Source organism: Halichoerus grypus, chromosome 10, assembly GCF_964656455.1.
Source record: "Halichoerus grypus chromosome 10, mHalGry1.hap1.1, whole genome shotgun sequence".
Classification (NCBI taxonomy): domain Eukaryota; kingdom Metazoa; phylum Chordata; class Mammalia; order Carnivora; family Phocidae; genus Halichoerus; species Halichoerus grypus.
The window spans coordinates 76,126,383-76,148,240 of NC_135721.1; the positions used below are offsets into that span (position 1 = coordinate 76,126,383).

Consider the following 21,858-nt stretch of genomic DNA (forward strand, 5'->3'; position numbering starts at 1 on the left):
TTTATGTGTGTGTGTTGTTTGTTTTAAACTGGGCACATTGCTATCATGAAAATAAAACCAGGGTTCTGCCAATAAAAAGGATGAGAGGAATTTATATTAGTAGGCAACTATCCATCTTTCTAACTACCTCACAAGATGGTTGTGAGGATTAACTGCCATGTTATACTCTCAACAGAGTGCCCAGCACATGGAAAGACCCTCAATAACTCTCTTCTTTCACTTTGTGGGAGACACATTGACTATGGCCTATCTGAAGCTGGAAAATGCTCTTTTCAAGTAGATGTTTTGGAAGCTGCATTGAGATCCAGTAGCTTCACTCTGTAGAATCCCAATAGCCAGGGTGTTCTACCCTTATACTTTCAGTACTCTAAAGTATAGCCCAACACTTTAAAAGCATGAACTCTAGGCTCAGGTGCACCTAAAATTGAGTGATTTGGTTAGTCACATCTTTCTTCCAGATTCTTTTCTCCACCAAATTTGAGCCCTCAGAGGCAAGGGCTGAGTCATTGGTCTTCAAACTCTACCATCTGGCAGTGTTTGCTTTGTTTATTGAATTGAATTGACACCTTTCCAAGAAGCTATTCATCACTGTATAAGGAATTACTAGTTGAGAATCTCACTGTCTATAGCAAATACTAAGGATTTTCACATCTTATTTTTTCTTTCTCTTTCTCTCTCTTTCCATCTCCCTGTTTCCCCCCTCAAAATGTATCATTTCAGCCAACTGAAATGGTTATAGACCAAGTCAAAGTTTTTCAGAAAATTCCTATTTACACCATCTCCTTCAATTATAATGATGAGATTGCAAATGGATTTTTGAACGAGCTTGCTTCTTTGACTGGGGGAGAGTTCCATTTTTATAATTTTGGCTGTAAGGATCTGTGTCCTCCAGGGACTGTTCAGGTAAGAGCTTAATGAATTGAGAAGAGTGTGTTCATTTATTTGAGCATTACAGACTGGAGGCCAATGGATAATACCTTAGTTGAGAAAATTGCCATAAAGACAATTAAGTTGAGCAAATAAAATCCCCTAAGCATGTACTGCAAAATGTGGTCCAAGGACCATCTGAACTAAGGCATTTATGAAAATGCAGATTCCTGGGTCACACTTCAGAGCTGCTAAATTAGGCTCTAGGCATAGAGGCCCAGGAATCTTAATTAATATATTTTGTTTTTCTTCTAAGCTTTTTATTATGGCAAGTTTCAAACATACACAAAAGTAAAAGAGTATGTGGACCCCCATCCCATGTACCCATCAGTCAGATTCAATAATTATCAACATTTTGCCAAATTTAGGAATCTGTATTTTTAACAAGCATCCCAGACGGTCCCTACTTGGAGTTTGTTAACCACTGCTGTTTACAGGCATTTGTGGGAAACTTAAGAAAAATTCAGATCCTAGGTGGTTGTCTCCTGACTTCTCACACTGTATAACCACGGGACCATCTGATAAAGCATTTTATTCTAATGGGCTGATGGGAGAAGGTAAATAAAATTCTATTCTCCTGTCCTCTAATTTTGGCCTGAGGATATGCATTTCAAGATTGCCATTCTAGAGAATGTTTTTTGTCTTATTGTCTGCCCTGTGGAGTCACTTTAAATCCAGGACTAGCCAGAGTACCAATCAGTGCTTACATTTGAAGAAACCTACCAGAGTCTGGGGAATGAATCATCTTAAAGGATTGGAGGGAACAATGACTTCTCTGAGCCTACACAGGGAAGGGAATAGTGACCACCCCCATCAGCTAGACTGGAAAACCTCATAATCCAGTAGGCATTAGGTAGAGTATAAAGAAGGGTCCTGCCTCAAGAATATGCACGAGCAAATGCTGCTCCAGTTCTGCCTAGAAAATATTAAATGCAAGACCTGAAAGGATCAATCTATTTCCAAGGAACCTAATTGCATCCCCGAACAAACCCCAAGAATAATTATAAGAAAGCAAAAATATCCATTACCCAAAAAAGTAAAATTGACAATTTCTGACATCCAATCAAAGAGTACCAGGTATGTACAGAAGCAGGAAAATACAGGTCCATAATGAGGAGAAAAAGCAAACAGAAAAATTAAAACATATGCATAGCTGACTCCGATGTTAGTATTAGAACATTAAAACAGTTATTGTAGCTGTGTTTGATATGTTCAAAAAGAAAGAGACATGAAAGATACAAGTAAGACAAATAAAATTTTTAGAGATGATAACTACAATGTATGAGGTGAAAAATGCATGGAATGTGAGGAACAGCAGGTAAGACACTACAGAACAAAAAACTAGTAAACTGCAAGGCAGCAATAGAAACTATCCAAAATGTAACACAGAGAAGAAAGAGAATTAAAACAATAAACAAGCAAACAAAACCCCAGAAAATAGGGCATAAGTGAACCGTGGAAAAATTCAAGTAACCTAATAAATGTATAATTGAAACAATAATGCCAGAAATTTTCCGAATTGGTTAGAAACTATAAACCCACAGATCCAAGAAACACAATGAATGCCAAGCACAAGAAACATGAAGAAAATCACACCAAGTCATATCAGAATTAAACTTCTTAGAAGTAATGACAAAGAGAAAATCTTAAATGGATAGGGTGAAAGAAGACAGATATGTACAGAGGAACACAGATAAGGATAACAGCATATTTCTCATCAGAAACAATGCACATGAAAAGACAGCGGAGTGATATTTTTAAAGTAGTGGGAAAAAAAAAAGCTAGTGTAGAATCTATACGCCGAAAATATCTTTCAAAAAGGAAAGTGGAATGAAGACCAAAGATACACAAAAACTGAAAGAATTCATCTCCAATAAACCTGCCATATAAGAAATATTAAAGGGAGTACTTTAGGCAGAAGAAAAATCATACCAGAATGGAAATACAGATCTACACTAAGGAATGAAAAGCAAAGGACAACTTCATGGTAGCTGCATGGTAATTGCATGGGTAGATATGTAAGGCTTTTTTTCCCTTGTTACTTAAATCTAATTATAAGTTAAATTACTTGAGGGACTTCCAGTTCCAGCAATAATGGTGTAGTCCCATTCCTCCTGGGTCCTACATCTTAAGCTAAAAAAGACCTGGATAGAACAGAACAAATAAGCATAGGAATACTCTGAAAGGTGAAAAGAAGAAGGTAGAATTCCCGGGGACCTCAGAATTTAAGGAATGATATGGCAATAGGTCTTGGGGGATTTGTTAATGCCTTCCATATATCCCAGATAGGGCACTGCTGAACCCTCTAACCTGGAATCTCTAACAGGCACAGACCAAAAAAAAAAAAAGAAAAAGAAAAGACCCAAGAAAAGCTTATTCTCCCTAACCAAAGGACTGGGAAGAAGGTGACCTAACAACAAAAAACCTTTTTTGTGATACCTGCCATAATCCAGCCATACAACAGTGGAAAAACTGTACCCCTTTCCCTGAGATTTGAGTGGAGCTGAACAGAGAGCTGATCTTCCATACTACCATGGAAGCAAGAGATGGTGCTCTGATCCCTCTGCCAGGTGGGTCAGCAGAACTGACCAGAGAGCTAATCTTCCATCCCTTACTGCCAGAGTAGTGTGAGTAGGGCTGAATGGAAAGTTGATTTTCCAAACCCCACTAGACAGAGTAGGTGGTGCTCTAAATCCCATGCTAGGATAGTATCAGAGGATTGAGAGGGAAGCTTATTGTCCATTCCCTCTCCAGTGGAAGTCAGCAGTGCTCTGATTCTCCCACCATGGAGTCCAGTGGCAAACTGGGCCTCTACCCCACCAGGCAGCTCTAAGACTTAACAAGGCAATGTGAGGTTGGTCTGGTCACTGCTGTGCTTCACCACAGCCCTCATCTCAGCAGGACTCAGCAAGGAGATGAACTTTCACAAACACTCAGCATCAGTGAAAATGAAAAAGGAAGTGCGAGTTAAAGATAGACAACACTCCACTTTCCCCCATCCCTGGTACCAGTGAGGGTTGATGTGGAGCTAAGCCTCCATTAACACCAAACAGAATGAAAATAAATGAAGTGTGAAAGGGGAGTAACCCCCACTGTGGTCCTCTCTGGGTGGAGAGCTGATCCTCCACCCCCATCCAGCATCAACAAGACCAAAGGAGGCAGTGCTATCTGGGGTTACTCAGTACTCTGACTCCCTACCCTTAGCATCTCTCTCTGTGAACAAAGTAGAGATTACTGGCCCACGTAAAGAGAACGAACTCCTAATTCTTGAACTCCTGACACTGTGGCAGCTTGCCTTGATGAAAATAACTGGAAAAAAAAATCACCAGATACACAGTTGTGCCCAAGTGAAAGTGAAATTTAGCTATGAGTCCCCAAACATATAAAAAGTGTGCTAGAAAAACAGGTTCACTGGGGTAGGTGGGCAGGACTAGCCAAAAAGACACAGCCACAAGTGGCCTAGTCTGGGAAGCCTCCTTTTCCCTACAGACCTGAGACTCTTCTCTGCACAGAGACAGAGTGTGTGGGAAGAACAGGCAAGAAGGACCCAGGCAGAGCAAGTGGTCCATTCCAGGAAAGCTCTCTTCCTGCAAGACAGGGGCCCTCCTATGCCACCCAGTGACACAGGACACCCAGGGGACAGCAGTAGAGGCACCAAGAAACACCTGGCAGTCTGACTAGGGGAAACTCCTTCTGCCTGCTCAAACAGCACCAGCAGAGACCAGTGGGAGTCCCAGCAACACCAGAGTAATAAAGAAGACCAAAGTAATATCAAAAAGGCTCTGAAAATTAAACTGCCATTGGAGCAAGAGCCCACAAAAGTAGGACAAAGTCTCACATGCTAAATTTAAACAGGGTTACTGCAAGCTAAAATAAAAGTTTTAAAATAGGACCCAGAGTCTCATAACACAATATAGCCATAATGTTCAGGATACAGTAAAAAATCACTCATCATACCAAGAACCAATAAAATCACAACTTGAACAAGAAAAGACCATCACATGATCCCAACACTGAGACAGATGAATTAGATGTTGGAATTACCTGACCAAGATTTTAAAGAACCTATCATAAAAATGCTTCAACAATCAATTACAAGTTATCCGGAGACAAATGAGCAAATAGAAAATCTCAGCAAAGGTGTAGAAGTTATAAAAATTTCCAAGTGAATGTTATAGAACTGAAAGCTATAATAGCAAGTAAACTCACTGCATAGGCTCAATGGTGAGAGTGGAGATGACTTGATTTTATCAGTGAATTTGAGGTCAGACAATAGAATTCAGCCAATCTGAACAATGGAGAGAACATAGACTGAAAAACAAAAAACAAAAAAAACAGAACCATGGGAACCTACAGGACAATAATTAAAGATCCAGCATTAGTATCATTGGAGTTCCCCAGAGAGAAGAAAGAAAGGGGGGCTTAAAGACTACATGGAAGAATAACTGAAAACTCCTCAAATTTGGTGAAAGATAAAAACATACAGATTGAAGAAGCTGAGTAAACTCCAAAGAGGATAAACCCAAAGAAATCCAAGACCCATGCCAAGACCCATGCCAAGACACACCATGTTAAACATTTGAAAATCAAAGACAAAGTCTTAAAAACAGCCCAAAAGAAATGACATCAAATTGAGAGTGGATTTGACCAAGGAGGCCAGAAAAGAAGTGGCACAATATTTTTCAAGTGTGGGAAGAAAAGAACCATCGGCCACAAATTTATATTAGACAAAAATATCCTTCGGGAATGAAGAGGAAATAAAAATATTCTCAGACAAATAAAAATTAAAAGGATTTGTTGCTAGAAGCCCTACTCTTATATTGACTACAGGAAGTTCTTCAGGCAAAAGGAAATGATTAAATAAGAAATCTTGGAGCATCATGAAGGAAGGGAGAAAGAGCAAAAATATGGGTAGATGTAATAGAGTGTCCTTTTCCTCATGAAATCATATTCAATGATTGAAATAAAAATTATACCACTCTCTGATATTCAAGACAGTGATATTTAAAAGTAAAGAAGGTAAAGGGACCTAAGTGGAAGTGAGGTTTCCATATTTCCCTTGAAGTAGTAAAATGTTAATGCTAGTAGACTGTTGTAAGTCTCATACATATGCTGTCCATACCTAGAGAAGCCATTATGAAAACAATATAAAGAGATATACTCAAAAATATTACAAATAAACCAAGATAGAATTATTTTAAAAAAATTCAAGTAACCTGAAGGAAGGCAGGCAAAGAGAAACAGAGGAACAAGACCAATGAAACAAGTAGAAGACAAATAATAAAATAGTAAGTATTAACATGTCAATAATTACTTTAAATGTAAATGGTCTAATTACCCCAATCAAAAGACAGATATTGGCAGAGTGGATAAAAGAACATGACTGAATTATATGCTGCATACAAGAAACTCACATCGAGCACAATAACATAGGTAGGTTCAAAAGGAGAAAGACACACCAATAGAAATCTAGATTGGCTGTATTAATAACTAATAAAGTAAATATCATAGCAAATAAAATTTACATAATGAGATCAGTCCACGAGGAATATATAAAGGCCCTAAATGTGTGTGCACAAACCAATACAGTTTAAAAAAAATATATGAAGCAAAAATTGATAGAGCTAAAAGGAGAAATAGACAAATACAAAATTATACTTGGAGACCTCAACACTTCTCTCCCAGCAACTGACAGAAACTACTAGAAGCAAAATCAGCAAGGACAGAGAAGATCTAAACAGCACAGTCAGCCAACAAGATCTAATTGCCACAGATAAAATACTCCCCACCACAACAGCTGAATACAAATTTTTTTCTAGTGCTCATGGTATACTTATTAAGATAGGCTGTGCAATGGGCGATAAAACAGACCTCAGCTAATTTAAAAGCATTGACTACAATAGCTGAATTATGGAAATAGCCCAAATGTCCATCAACTGATGAATGGATAAAGAAGATGTGGTATATATATACAAAGGAATATAACTCAGCCATAAAAAAGAATTAAATCCTGCCATTTGCAATGACATGGATGGAGCTAAAGAGTATTATGCTAAGTGAAATAAGTCAGTCAGAGAAAGACAAATACCATATGATTTCACTCATATGTGGAATTTAAGAAAGAGAACAAATGAACAAAGGGGAAAAAAAGGAGAGGTAGGCAAACCAAGAAACAGACTCTTAACTATAGAGAACAAACCAGTGGTTACCAGAGGGAAGGTGGGTGAAATAGGGGATGGGGATTAAGGAGTGCACATGTTATGATGAGCACCAGCTGATGTATGGAAGTGCTGAATCACTATATTGTACACCTGAAACTAATATGGCGCTATATGTTAACTAACTGGAATTCAAATAAAAACAAAAAAATAAAAGCATTGAAATCATGGAGTTTGTTCTCTGACCATAATGGAATCAAATGAGAAATTAATATTAGAAAGACAGCATGAAAATGTTTAAACACGTGGAATTTAAACAACACAGTCCTTGATAATCCATAGGTCAAAGAGAAAGTCTCAAAGGAAATTAAAAATACTTAGAACCAAATGAAAACAAAAACACCATATATCAAACTAGTGGGATACAGCTAACAGTGTCAGGAGTGAAATTTGTAGCACTAAATGCTTAATGTTGAGAACAAGAAAAGTTATTGAATCAACAATCTGAGTTCTTACCCCAAGAAACTAGAACAAGAAGGGCAAAATAAACCCAAAGCAAGCAGAAGGAAGGAAACAATACAGATAAGAGTATGAATCAATAAAATTGAAAATAGGAAAACAATAGAGAAAATCAATGAGACGAAAAGCTGTTTCTTTGAAAAAAAGACTTACGAATTGATAACACATCTTGGAAGGCTGACAAAGACAAAAAAGGGCAGATACAAAGAACTAATATCAGGAATGAAATAGGGGATATCATATTAGATCTTACAGCCATCAAAAAGAATATAAAAGGAATACAATGAACAACTTTGCACTCATAAATTTGACAACTTAGGAAAAAATAGGCCACTTCCACACAAAACAAAAACTACCACAAATCAACCAAGATAGAATGCACAATGTGAATCACATTAAAATAAATATTTTTTCAAGAGAAGTGAAAGCAGATGTCCCTAAGACTTGTACACATATGTTCATAGCTTTGTTTATAATAGCTCAAGCGTGTCCCTCAACAGGTGACTAAGTTTTGGTATGCAATATACAATCTAATGCTACTCAGCAATAAAGATGAATGAACTCTTGATTCATGCTGCAACATGGGTGAATCTCAAAATAACTATATGAGTGAAGGAAACTGGACAAAGAATACATACTGTATGATCCCATTTATATAAAATTCGAGAAAATCGAAACTAATGTATAGTGACAGAAGGAAGATGAGTAGTTGCTTAGGAATGGGAGGAGAGGGGTTTTGGGGTAGGGAGGATAGCAAATTTACAAGGGCACCTGAGGAGACTTTTGGGGGTGACGGATATGTCTGTTATCTTGATTGCAATGAAGATTTTACAGGTGTGAATGTCAAAACTATTCAAATGGTACACTTTACCTGCATTTGGTTTATTGTGTATGAATTATACTTCAATAAAGCTGTTTATTAAAATGGAATAATATGAGAACTACATGAAATTCTTTAGATTCTTCTTTTCCTGATACAGTTGGTTTTCTGTTATAAATGTTTGAAATATGAACTCTTTTATACAATTTCACAATGTATTTACTTGTCATTTTGGCAGAATGAAGATCTGACTCTTTTAATTAAGGAAATGGAGCAGGGACGAAGTGACCTGGAGAAGGTGCAAGACCTTTATTCAGAGTCCTTGATCATGGATTGGTGGTACAATGGAGAAAAGGAAGGGGACAATAAGTAAGCATGCCAAAGCCCCTGTTTTCCCCATCACTGGGGAAATTATCTGCTCAGATGCTCTGCTCGCTCTCCTTGACTCCTCTTCTTTCTGCGGTACTTTTGGGATTTCTCTTAGTGAAAAGAATCACATAGAATGATTATGTTAGAATTTTTTTAAGGAAGAAGTCATAATCTAATAATTTAATTATCTAATATATGGCTTAAGGAGGCCACATATTTACCTTTAAATATAAGTTCTGAAATCCTTGTGTGGCACTTAGAGCAGTGTTAACAGTTCATCTCCACCCAGTATGGATCGGCTCCCCAACCCCAGCCATGATAGAGCACAGCAGGAGTGCTGTGTAGTGCAGGAGATTTGACTCAGGGATCAGGAGGCCCAAGGGTCTGGACTTCGCTCTGTGTGATCTTGGAGAATCCCTGACTTCTCTCCACACCTGTCCATTGCTGTGAGTCTCGGTTTCCTCTTCTTTAAAATGGTGGCTGTGGTGGTAGGATTTGGGATAGATAATTTCTCAGGTCCTTTTCTACCCTATATTCTAATATGTCTCTAATTAGTAATTTTAAAACAAAAATCAGAACCACTCCAACACTCAGAAAGGGTGTCAAATCTTATTAAAACAATTTAACATTGTACAGATATTCAAATATCACAGCTTCATATGAATACTCTATCAGGAGGATGTTTTTTTATTTAAAAGAGCGATAGCTAGTGGAAAGAAGTTAAAAATACATTTATCAATCAGGATTTCATCTTCATCAAAATTCACTGTCTTCCTGTTAGCAAATTAAGCATTAATATGGGTGGGGAGCAGGACATGAGCAATGGAATCAGTAAAAAGAGATAAATGCTATACTGGGCCATCTTAAAATAAGGTTTTACAGCATTATTTTTAAAGTATTGGAAAAGCTCAGATACATCTAAATTCAGAGAATTTGAACAAATAAACTAAAAGTCAAATAAATGGGCAGCATCTCAGTATAAATTACCCTTTGTACCTTAACTGTATTCTTACCCTGTTTAATCAAACTAAAAATCTCAGGACAAAATGACTAGCTATTGTTTGGAAGTTGGCTTAGTCAGTTCACTGTATCTGCCATTGATTGAGTAGTGGGTGCATTCTTTTTTATATTTTTTATATATTTTTTTTAGGGGCTGGATAGGGCAGGTTCTGGAAGTCATTCAAAAAAGTGTTTTAATCCAGGCTTCCCACCATTACATACTGGGTAAATTTGGGCAAGTTACTTAAGCTCGTGGAGCTTCAGTTTCCTTATCTACAACATGGGAATAATGGTAGTCATAGGGTTGTTGGGGAGATTAAATGAGGATATGCCTGTCATATAATAAGAGCTCCTAAATTAACATAAGGGAAAGAATAAAACTCAGTGCCTCATTCTACAGGTAGCATGCTTCTCTCCTTCCTTAGAACATTAGGAAAAGTTAATTCACTGACTTAGCTACAGTCAAAACCAAATTGCTTTGTTCTAGCTTTCTACCAGGTGAAAAAATGTTTCAGCCTCCAAATCTCCTTTCCTTTCCTTCTTTTTTCAAACGTTTGTGGAGTACAGACCATGTGCCAGGCGAACTGGGATGCACAGATGAATATAAACCCAGTCCCTTCCATCACAAGATGCACAGTGTGGTGGGGGATACAGACATACATGATTATGCAACACTGGGGGTGGTCTATGAAGTAGGCATTCAGGTGGAGGGTGAAGGAGGGAGGCCATGCTTTACAGTGTTGGAGCAGGAGATTGTTCTGGAAACTTTCCTTTCTGTGGCTGCTACATTCAGAGCTTCAGAAAAGATGTGTATGGGAAAATTATCAGGCATTTCTAGGGTCCCTCCTGGCCCTAGATCTTCACCAGAGTGGTTTCCTGTGATCTGGTACTGGCACAGGGGGTCCAAGGCAAGGATTTCCCTTCGCTGGCTTTTATAAGAGCTAGCTGTTTAACACTTTGGTTAGAGAAAGGGGTTTCCGTAAGCCTTTCTGGTTTACAACTGGCTCTCCTTCCTGTTAATTCCTACATCAGTCCCATAGAGTCAGTGAACACCTGAATTTCCCGAAGTTTATAGAGGAGGTAAATGATGAAGTTCAGAGAGGGCTGAGGGACTTCACCAAGTCCCACAGCCAGGAAGGAACAGAGCTGTGATGTGAGCCATATCTAATGACTCCACATCTGGGCCCCTGTTCACTCTTCTGCTTTGGGTGGGGAAAAAGATTCTTTTTCTTTTTTTTTTTTTTTTAAAGATTTTATTTATTCATGAGAGACAGAGAGAGAGAGGCAGAGGAAGAAGCAGGCTCCCCAAGGAGGAGGGAGCCCGATGCGGGACTCAATCCCAGGACCCTGGGATCATGACCTAAGCTGAAGGCTGACGCTTAACCATCTGAGCCACCCAGGTGCCCTGGAAAAAGATCATTCTTAAATTAACCAAACGAGGGGAGGCTTCCTCCTTTAGTTTGTAGCATTCAACATGATTTTATTGATCTAACTCTGCCTTCTTGATGGAAATTTTGTGTTTTCCCCCTCCTTTTATTCTTTTTTTTTTTTTGTCTATTTTTTTTTGTCTAAAAGCAGGCATCAAAAAGAAATCAGTTCTATGGTTTCAACCCCAGAAAAATATGCAAAACCTCATTCTGATGTCGAGTCAACACCAATGTCATCCCTAAATATGTTGTACTTACCAGAGGATCTTTCAAATCAAAAGATTCAGAAAAAGAAAGTCCTTCACGCAGGTATCAGTGAACAACATGGTTTGATTCTCATTACTGGTTTTCCTTCAATGCAACAAGGTAGAATAAAACTAAATCCACATAATATTTTAAAAGGAACCTAAACTTCTGGGGTTTTTGGTTTTGTTTTTGCTTTATTGACATATAATCAACAAGAACATTACATTGGTTTTAGTAGTATAACATAATGACTTGATATTTGTATATATTGACACATGATCACCACAGTAAGTCTAGTTATCATCTGTCACCACACATAGTTACAAAAACATTTTTTTCTTATGATGAAGACTTTTAAGATCTATGCTCTTAGCAATTTTCAAATATGCAATAAAGTATTAACTAGTCATCATGCTGTACATTACATCCCCATGACTTTATTTATTTTATAACTGGAGGTTTGTATCTTTAGACCCCCATTACCCATTTTGCCCACTTCCCCATCCCCCACCTCTAACAACAGTCAGTCTGCTCTTTGTATCTATGAGCTTGGTTTGTTTTTTGGTGTTTGTTTTTTGGTGGGTTTTTGTTTTTAGATTCCACATATAAGTGAAATCATTTAGTATTTGACTTTCTCTGTCTGACTTATTTCACTTAGCATAATGCGCTCACAGTCCATCCATCCATGTTGTGACAAATGGCAAGATCTCTTCCTTTTTATGGCTGAATCATATTCGCGTGAGCGCGCGCGCGTGTGTGCATAATGTTTATATGTTACATCTTCTTTATCCATTCACCCATTGATGGACACTTAGGTTGCTTCCATATCTTTGCTATTGTACATAATGCTGCAGTGAGCATGGGGGTGCATATATCTTTTTGAGTTAGTGTTTTTGTTTTCCTTTTTTTTTTTAAGATTTTATTTATTTTTTTGACAGAGAGAGACACAGTGGGAGAAGGAACACAAGCAGGGGGAGTGGGAGAGGGAGAAGCAGGCTTCCCGCAGAGTAGGGAGCCTGATGCGGGGCTCGATCCCAGGACCCTGGGATCACGACCTGAGCCGAAGGCAGATGCTTAACGACTGAGCCACTGAGGCTCAGTGTTTTTTTTTTTCCTTTGGCTAAATATCCAGAAGTAAAATTGCTGAATCATATGGTCATTCTAATATTTTGAGGAACCTCTATACTATTTTCCATAGTGCCTGCACCAATTTACATTCCCACCAGCAGTGCACAAGGGTTCCCTTTTCTCCACATCTTCACCAATATTTGTTGTCTTTTTGATTCTAGCCATTCTAGAAGTGAAGTGATGTCTTTTTGTGGTTTTGATTTGCATTTTCCTGATGATTAGTGATGTTGAGCATCTTTTCATGTGTCGGCCATCTGTATGTCTTCTTTGGCAAAATGTCTATTCGGGTTCTCTTCTCATTTATTAATTGAATTATTTGGGGTTTTTTGGTGTTGAGTTATATGAGTTCTTCATATTTTTTTTACTAACCCCTTATCAAATATATCATTTGAAAATATCTTCTCCTATTCAGTAGATTACCTTTTCATTTTGTTCATGGTTTCCTTGCTTGTGCAGAGTTTTTTATTTTGATGTAGTCCCGATAGTTTAATTTTGCTTTTGTTTCCTTTGCCAGAGGAGATATATCTAAAAAAAAAAGTCTCTGTGGCTGATGTCAAAGAAATTACTGCCTGTGTTTTCTTCCAGGAATTTTATGGCTTCAGGTCTCACGTTTAGGTCTGTAATCCATTTTTTGAGTTTATGTCTGTGTATGGTGTGAGAAAGTTGACCAGTTTCATTCTCTTGCATGTAGCTGTCCAGTTTTCCTGGCATCATTTGTCAAAGAGACTTTTTCCCACTCTCTTCTTGCCTCCTGTGTCATAGATTAATTGACCATGAAAGTGTGGGTTTTCTCTGGACTCTCTATTCTGTTCCATTGATTTGGTGTCTGTTTTTGTGCCAGTAGCATACTTTTATGTATAGCTTTGTAGTATGTCTTGAAATTTGGGATTGTGATACCTCCAGCTTTGTTGTTCTTTTTCAAGATTGCTTTGGCTATTTAGGGCCTTTGGTGGTTCCTTACAAATGCCAGTATTATTTTTTCTCTGAGAAAAATATTGTTGGTATTTTGATAGGGATTACATTAAATCTGTGAATTGCTTTGGGTAGTATGGACACTTTAACAATATTTATTCTTCCAATCCGTGAGCAGGGACTATTTTACCATTTGTGTCATCTTCAATTTCTTTTTATCCGTGTTTTATAGTTTTCAGAGTACAGGTCTTTCACTTCCATGATGATAAGTTTATTCTTAGGTATTTTATTCTTTTTGGTGTAGGTGTAAATGGGATTGTTTTCTTAATTTCTCTTTTGGCTACTTCATTATCAGTGTATTGAAATGCAAGAAATTTCTCTATATTAATTTTGTATCCTGCAACTTTACTGAATTCACTTATCAGTTCTAGTAGTTTTTTGGTGGAGTTCTTTGGGTTTTCTATGTATAGTATCATGTCATCTGCAAATAGTGAACATTTCACATCTTTACCAATTTGAATGCCTTTTATTTCTTTATCTTATCTAATTGCTGTGGCTAGGACTTCCAGTACTATGTTGAATAAAAGTGGTGAGATTGGACATCCTTGTCTTGTTCCTGATCTTAGAGGAAAAGTTCTTAATTTTTCACCATTGAGTATGGTGTTAGCTGTGGTTTTTTCATATATGGCTTTTATTATGTTGAGGTATGTTCCCTCTAACCCTACTTTGTTGAGAGTTTTTATCATGAATGGAGTATTTATCATTTGTGCTTTGTCAAATGTTTTTTCTGCATCTATTGAGATGATTCATATGGTTTTTATCCTTTCTCTTGTTAATGTGATGTATCACATTGATTTGTGAATATTGGAACATCTTGCATCCTGGGAATAAATCTTGCTTGATTGTGGTGAACGATTTTTTTTAATGTTTTGTTTAATTCTGTTTGCTAATATTTTGTTGAGGGTTTTTGCATCTATGTTCATCAGAGATATTGACCTGTGGTTTTCTTTTTTTGTAGTGTCTTTATCCAGTTTTGGTATCAGAGTAATGCTGGCCTTGTAGAATGAATTTGGAAGCTTTCCTTCCTCTTCTATTTTTTGGAATGGTTTGAATAGGTATAACTTCTCTTTAAATATTTGGTAGAATTCACCTATAAGCCATCTGGTCCAGAACTTTTATTTGTTGGGAGCTTTTGATTACTGATTCAGTTTCATTGATAGTAATTGATCTGTTCAAATTTTCTATTTCTTCCTGATTCAGTTTTGGAAGGTTATATGTTTCTGGAAATGTATCCATTTCTTCTAGGTTGTCCAATTTCTTGGCATGTAATTTTTCATAATATTCTCTAATAGTTCTTTGTATTTTTGAGGTGTTGGTTGTTATTTCTTTTCCTTCAGTTTCTGCTTTTATTTATTTGAGTTCTCTTCCATTTTTTTTATGAGTTTAGCTAAAGGTTTATCAATTTTGTTGATCTTTTCAAAGAACCAGCTCCTGGTTTTATATTGATCTGTTCTATTTTTGGTTTGTATTTCATTTATTTGTGCTCTAATCTTTATTATTTCCTTCCTTCTACTGGCTTTGGCTTTGTTTGTTCTCCTCTTTCCAGCTCCTTTAGTCATATAGTTAGGTTGGGTTGTTGTGTGTGTGTTTTTGTTTTGTTTTGTTTTGTTTTGTATAAAGTGTAAGTTGTACATTTTTTTTGTATAAAGCATGAGTTTTACATTAAGATTTTTTTTTCCTATAGGCGTTGCTCCAGCACCATTTGTTGAAAAGGCTATACTTACACTTACTCCATTGAATTAATTTTGTATCTTTGCCAAAATTCAGCTGGATATATCTGTGTGGGTTAAATCTGGGTTTTATACTTCTGTTCCATTGATCTTTGTATCTGTCTCTCCACCTATACCACAATATCTTGATTAATGTTCTACATGCCTTATTATCAAGTGCCATGATTCCTCCAACTTTATTTTTCTTTTGCAAAAATATTTTAGCTATTTTGGGGGGCCTGAAATTTTGTTTAAATTTTAGAATGTGGTTATTTATTTAAAGAAAACCTTGCTAGGATTTTGCCAGGAATTGCATTGAATCTATAGATTGATTTGGGGACAACTCACATCTTTATGATATCGATTCATCTAGTCTGTGAACACAACTCATGAATATGACTACATATTTAGGTCTTCTTTGATGTCTTACGGCAGCATTTTGTAATTTCCAGCTTAGAGATCCTGTACATGTTTTATTAAGTATATACAATTATTTCATTGTATTTGGAGTGATTGTAAATGGTATTTGTTTTCTAATATAGGTTTCCATATGTTCATTAGTTCATCATGTTCATTAGTCTGTCAAAATGCAATTGATTTTGTGTGTTGATCCTGTAACTGGCAACTTTACCGAACTCAATAGTTCTAGGAATTTTGTGTGTGTGTGTGTTTGTGTGTGATATATGCTTGTGGATTTCTTGCCATTTTCTGCATAGACAATATGTCATCTACAAATAGGGACAGTTTTATCTTCCTTTCCAATCTCTCTGGCTTTATTTCTTTTTCTTGCCTTGTTCCAGAAGTTAGAACTTCTAGGACTATGTTGAATAAGAGTGATAAGAGTGGGCATTCTGGCCTTTTCCCCAGTCTTAGGGGAAAAGATATTCAGTCTTTCACTATTGTGAATGATATTAACTGTAGATATTCTTTATCTGTAGATATTCATTCTGTAGATATTCTTTATCAAGTTAAGGATGTTCCCCTCATTTTTAATTTTCTGAGAGTTTTTATCATGGATTGGTGCTGAATTTTATCAAATGCTTTTGCTGCATCAATTGATACATGATTTTTCTTCTTTAGTCTATTGATATGTGGATTACTGATTGATTTTCAAATGTTAATCAACCTTGTATGTCTGGAATATTTTCCACTTCCATATTTTCTCCACGAATAACTCTTTTAGTACCTTGCTGGATGTGGTTTGCTAATACTCCATTGTGGGTTTTTATATCGTTTAAGTACATGAAGGATATTGGTCTATAGTTTTTCTTAGTTCTTTTTTCCACATTCTTAATTTTTTTTATTTTTTATTATTTTTTAAAAATACTTTATTTATTTATCTGACAGAGGCAGAGATAGTGAGAGCAGGAACACAAACACAGGGAGTGGGAGAGGGAGAAGCAGACTTCCTGCCGAGCAGGGAGCCTGATGTGCAACTTGATCCACAGACCCTGGGATCATGACCTGAGTCGAAGGGAGGTGCTTAACATCACTGAGCCACCCAGGTGCCCATTTCCACATTTTTTAAATTGATGTGTAGTTGATATATAATACCATATTAGCTTTAGGTGTACACCATAGTGATTTCACATTTATATACATCACAAAGTCACCATCACAAAGTGACCACAATAAATCTAGCTATTATCTCACCATATGAAGTTGTGACTTATTAGTAACCATATTCCCTATGCTACACATTGTATCACCTGTCTTATTTATTTTATAACTGGAAGTTTATACCTTTTAATCCTCTTCCCTTATTCCCTTCTTTCCCTACACCCTTCCCCTCTAGCAACCATCAGATTGTTCTCTGTATTTATGAGTCTGTTTCTATCGTTTTGTTTGTTTTTCTTTTTCATCATAGTTATTTAAATTTTTTTTAAATTTGAGTACAGTTGACACATAATAGTACATTAGTTTCAAGTGAACAACATAGTGATTCAATTCTTAACACGGTTTTTGTCTGGTTTTGGTATCAAGTTAATACTATCCTCCTCAAGGGATGGGGTGGCTGGGTGATGAACATTGGGGAGGATATGTGCTATGGTGAGTGCTGTGAATTTTGTACGACTGATGAATCACAGACCTGTACCCCTGAAACAAATAATACATTATATGTTAATAAAAAAATTAAAAAAAATACTATCCTCCTCAAATGAGTTGAGAAGTTGTCCCTCCTTGTTTGTTCTTGGAATAAATTGGTATAATTCTTTTTTGAATATTTGATAAAGTTATCATGGAGCCATTTGGGCCTGGAGATTTTTCCCCAGGGCTTCTTTATTAAGAACTCAATTTTAAAAGATGGTTTTAGGGCTATTAATGTTTATTTTATCTTGGTTGAATTTTGGCAGTTGGTAGTTTTTAAGGAAGTGGTCTATTTTCCTAAGTTGTCAAATCTCTCAGTGCAAAGTTATTTATTGTATACCTTTATTATCTTTTTTTAAAAAAAATTTTATTGTTATGTTAATCACCATATATTACATCATTAGTTTTTGATGTAGTGTTCCATGATTCATTGTTTGTGTATAACACCCAGTACTCCATGCAGAACGTGCCCTCTTTAATACCCATCACCAGGCTAACCCATCCCTGCACCCCCCTCCCCTCTAAAACCTTCAGTTTGTTTCTCAGAGTCTATCATCTCTCATGGTTCCTCTCCCCCTCGGATTTCCCCCCCTTCATTCTTCCCGTCCCGCTATCTTCTTTTTTTTTTTTTTGATTTTTTTTTAATTATGTTATGTTAATCACTGTACATTACATCATTAGTTTTTGATGTAGTGTTCCATGATTCATTGTTTGTGTATAACACCCAGTACTCCATGCAGAACGTGCCCTCTTTAATACCCATCACCAGGCTAACCCATCCCCCCACCCCCCTCCCCTCTAAAACCTTCAGTTTGTTTCTCAGAGTCCATCATCTCTCATGGTTCCTCTCCCCCTCCGATTTCCCCCCCTTCATTCTTCCCCTCCCGCTATCTTCTTTTTTTTTTTGATTTTTTTTAATTATGTTATGTTAATCACCATACATTACATCATTAGTTTTTGATGTAGTGTTCCATGATTCATTGTTTGCATATAACACCCAGTGCTCCATGCAGAACGTGCCCTCTTTAATACCCATCACCAGGCTATCCCATCCTCCCACCCCCCTCCACTCTAGAACCCTCAGTTTTTCAGAGTCCATAGTCTCTCATGGTTCATCTCCCCCTCCGATTCCCCCCTTCATTCTTCCCCTCCTGCTATCTTCTTCTTCTTTTTTTTAACATATAATGTATTATTTGCTTCAGAGGTACAGATCTGTGATTCAACAGTCTTGCACACTTCACAGTGCTCACCATAGCACATACCCTCCCCAATGTCTATCACCCAGCCATCCCATCCCTCCCAGCCCCCACCACTCCAGCAACCCTCAGCCTGTTTCCTGAGATTAAGAATTCCTCATATCAGTGAGGTCATATGATACATGTCTTTCTCTGATTGACTTATTTCGCTCAGCATAATACCCTCCAGTTCCATCCATGTTGTTGCAAATGACAAGATTTCATTCTTTTTGATGGCTGCATAATATTCCATTATATATATATATATATATATATATATATATATATATATATATATACCACATCTTCTTTATCCATTCATCTGTCGATGGACATCTTGGCTCTTTCCACAGTTTGGCTATTGTGGACATTGCTGCTATAAACATCGGGGTGCACGTACCCCTTCAGATCTCTACATTTGTATCTTTGGGGTAAATACCCAGTAGTGCAATTGCTGGGTCGTATGGTAGCTCTATTTTCAACTTTTTGAAGAACCTCCATACTGTTTTCCAGAGTGGCTGCACCAGCTTGCATTCCCACCAACAGTGTAGGAGGGTTCCCCTTTCTCTGCATCCCTGCCAACATCTGTCATTTCCTGACTTGTTAATTTTAGCCATTCTGACTGGTGTGAGGTGATATCTCATTGGGGTTTTGATTTGGATTTCCCTGATGTCAAGCAATGTTGAGCACTTTTTCATATGTCTGTTGGCCATTTGGATGTCTTCTTTGGAAAAATGTCTGTTCATGTCTTCTGCCCATTTCTTGATTGGATCATTTGTTCTCTGGGTGTTGAGTTTGAGAAGTTCTTTATAGATTTTGGATACTAGCCCTTTATCTGATATGTCATTTGCAAATATCTTCTCCCATTCTGTTGGTTGTCTTTTGGTTTTGTTGACTGTTTCCTTTGCTGTGCAAAAGCTTTTTATCTTGATGAGGTCCCAGTGGTTCATTTTTGCCCTTGCTTCCCTTGCCTTTGGTGATGTTTGTAGGAAGAAGTTGCTGCGGCTGAGGTCGAAGAGGTTGCTGCCTGTGTTCTCCTTTAGGATTTTGATGGACTCCTGTCTCTCACATTTATGTCTTTCAACCATCTTGAGTCTATTCTTGTGTGTGGTGTAAGGAAATGGTCCAGTTTCATTCTTCTGCATGTGGCTGTCCAATTTTCCCAACACCATTTGTTGAAGAGACTGTCTTTTTTCCACTGGACATTCTTTCCTGCTTTATCAAAGATTAGTTGACCATAGAGTTGAAGGTCCATTTCTGGGCTCTCTGTTCTGTTCCATTGATCTATGTGTCTGTTTTTGTGCCAGTACCATACTGTCTTGATGATGACAGCTTTGTAATAGAGCTTGAAGTCCGGAATTGTGATGCTGCCAGCTTTGCTTTTCTTTTTCAACATTCCTCTGGTTATTCGAGGTCTTTTCTGCTTCTATACAAATTTTAGGATTATTTGTTCCATTTCTTTGAAAAAAGTTGATGGTATTTTGATGGGGATTGCATTGAATTTGTAGATTGCTCTAGGTAGCATTGACATCTTCACAATATTTGTTCTTCCAATCCATGAGCATGGAATGTTTTTCCATTTCTTTGTGTCTTCCTCAATTTCTTTCATGAGTATTTTATAGTTTTCTGAGTACAGATCCTTGGCCTCTTTGGTTAGATTTATTCCTAGGTATCTTATGGTTTTGGGTGCAATTGTAAATGGGATTGACTCCTTAATTTCTCTTTCTTCTGTCTTGTTGTTGGTGTATAGGAATGCCACTGACTTCTGTGCATTGATTTTATATCCTGCCACTTTACTGAATTCCTATATGAGTTCTAGCAGTTTTGGGGTGGAGTCTTTCGGGTTTTCCACATAAGGTATCATATCATCTGCAAACTGAGAGTTTGACTTCTTCTTTGCCAATTTGGATGCCTTTTATTTCTTTTTGTTGTCTGATTGCTGTGGCTAGGACTTCTAATACTATGTTGAATAGCAGTGGTGATAATGGACATCCCTGTTATGTTCCTGACCTTGGGGGGAAAGCTCTCAGTTTTTCCCCATTGAGAATGATATTCGCTGTGGGTTTTTCATAGATGGCTTTTATGATATTGAGGTATGTACCCTCTATGCCTACACTCTGAAGAGTTTTGATCAAGAAAGGATGCTGTACTTTGTCCAATGCTTTTTCTGCATCTATTGAGAGGATCACATGGCTCTTGTTCTTTCTTTTATTAATTTACTGTATCACATTGATTGATTTGTGGATGTTGAACCAACCTTGCAGCCCAGGGATACATCCCACTTGGTCGTGGTGAATAATCCTTTTAATGTACTGTTGAATCCTATTGGTTAGTATTTTGGTGAGAATTTTTGCATCCGTGTTCATCAAGGATATTGGTCTGTAATTCTCCTTTTTGATGGGGTCTTTGTCTGGTTTTGGGATCAAGGTAATGGTGGCTTCATAAAATGAGTTTGGAAGTTTACCTTCTATTTCTATTTTTTGGAACAGTTTCAGAAGAATAGGAATTAATTCTTTAAATGTTTGGTAGAATTCCCCTGGGAAGCCATCTGGCCCTGGGCTTTTGTTTGTTGGGAGATTTTTGATGACTGCTTCAATTTCCTTAGTGGTTATAGGTCTGTTCAGTTTTTCTATTTCTTCCTGGCTCAGTTTTGGTAGTTGATACATCTCTAGGAATGCATCCATTTCTTGCAGATTATCTGATTTGCTGGCATATAGTTGCTCATAATATGTTCTTATAATTGTTTGTATTTCTTTGGTGTTGGTTGTGATCTCTCCTCTTTCATGATTTTGTTGATTTGGATCATTTCTTTTTTCTTTTTGCTAAGTCTGGCCAGGGGTTTATCAATCTTGTTAATTCTTTCAAAGAATCAGCTCCTTGTTTCGTCGATCTGTTCTACTGTTTTTTTGGTTTCTATTTCATTGATTTCTGCTCTGATCTTTATTATTTCTCTTCTCCTGCTGGGTTTAGGCTTTATTTGCTGTTCTCTCTCCAGCTCCTTTAGGTGTAGGGTTAGGTTGTGTATTTGAGACCTTTCTTGTTTCTTGAGAAAGGCTTGTATTGCTATATACTTTCCTCTTAGGACTGCCTTTGCTGCATCCCAAAGATTTTGAACAGTTGTGTTTTCATTTTCATTTGTTTCCATGAGTTTTTTTTAATTCTTCTTTAATTTCCTGGTTGACCCATTCATTCTTTAGTAGGATGCTCTTTAGCCTCCATGTATTTGAGTTCTTTCTGACTTTCCTCTTGTGATTCAGTTCT

The 21,858-nt window shown here is 37.2% G+C and overlaps 1 protein-coding gene across 1 annotated transcript in view; it reads left to right on the plus strand.

Annotated features, from left to right (window-relative positions):
- Positions 1-21,858, plus strand: part of VWA3B (von Willebrand factor A domain containing 3B) — a 221,656-nt gene that overhangs the window by 123,978 nt on the left and 75,820 nt on the right. Inside the window, exons 14-16 of the mRNA XM_078057455.1 lie at positions 721-903; positions 8,663-8,793; positions 11,371-11,528. Of these exons, the coding sequence (XP_077913581.1) occupies positions 721-903; positions 8,663-8,793; positions 11,371-11,528 (472 nt within the window). The remainder of the gene's footprint in view (positions 1-720; positions 904-8,662; positions 8,794-11,370; positions 11,529-21,858) is intronic.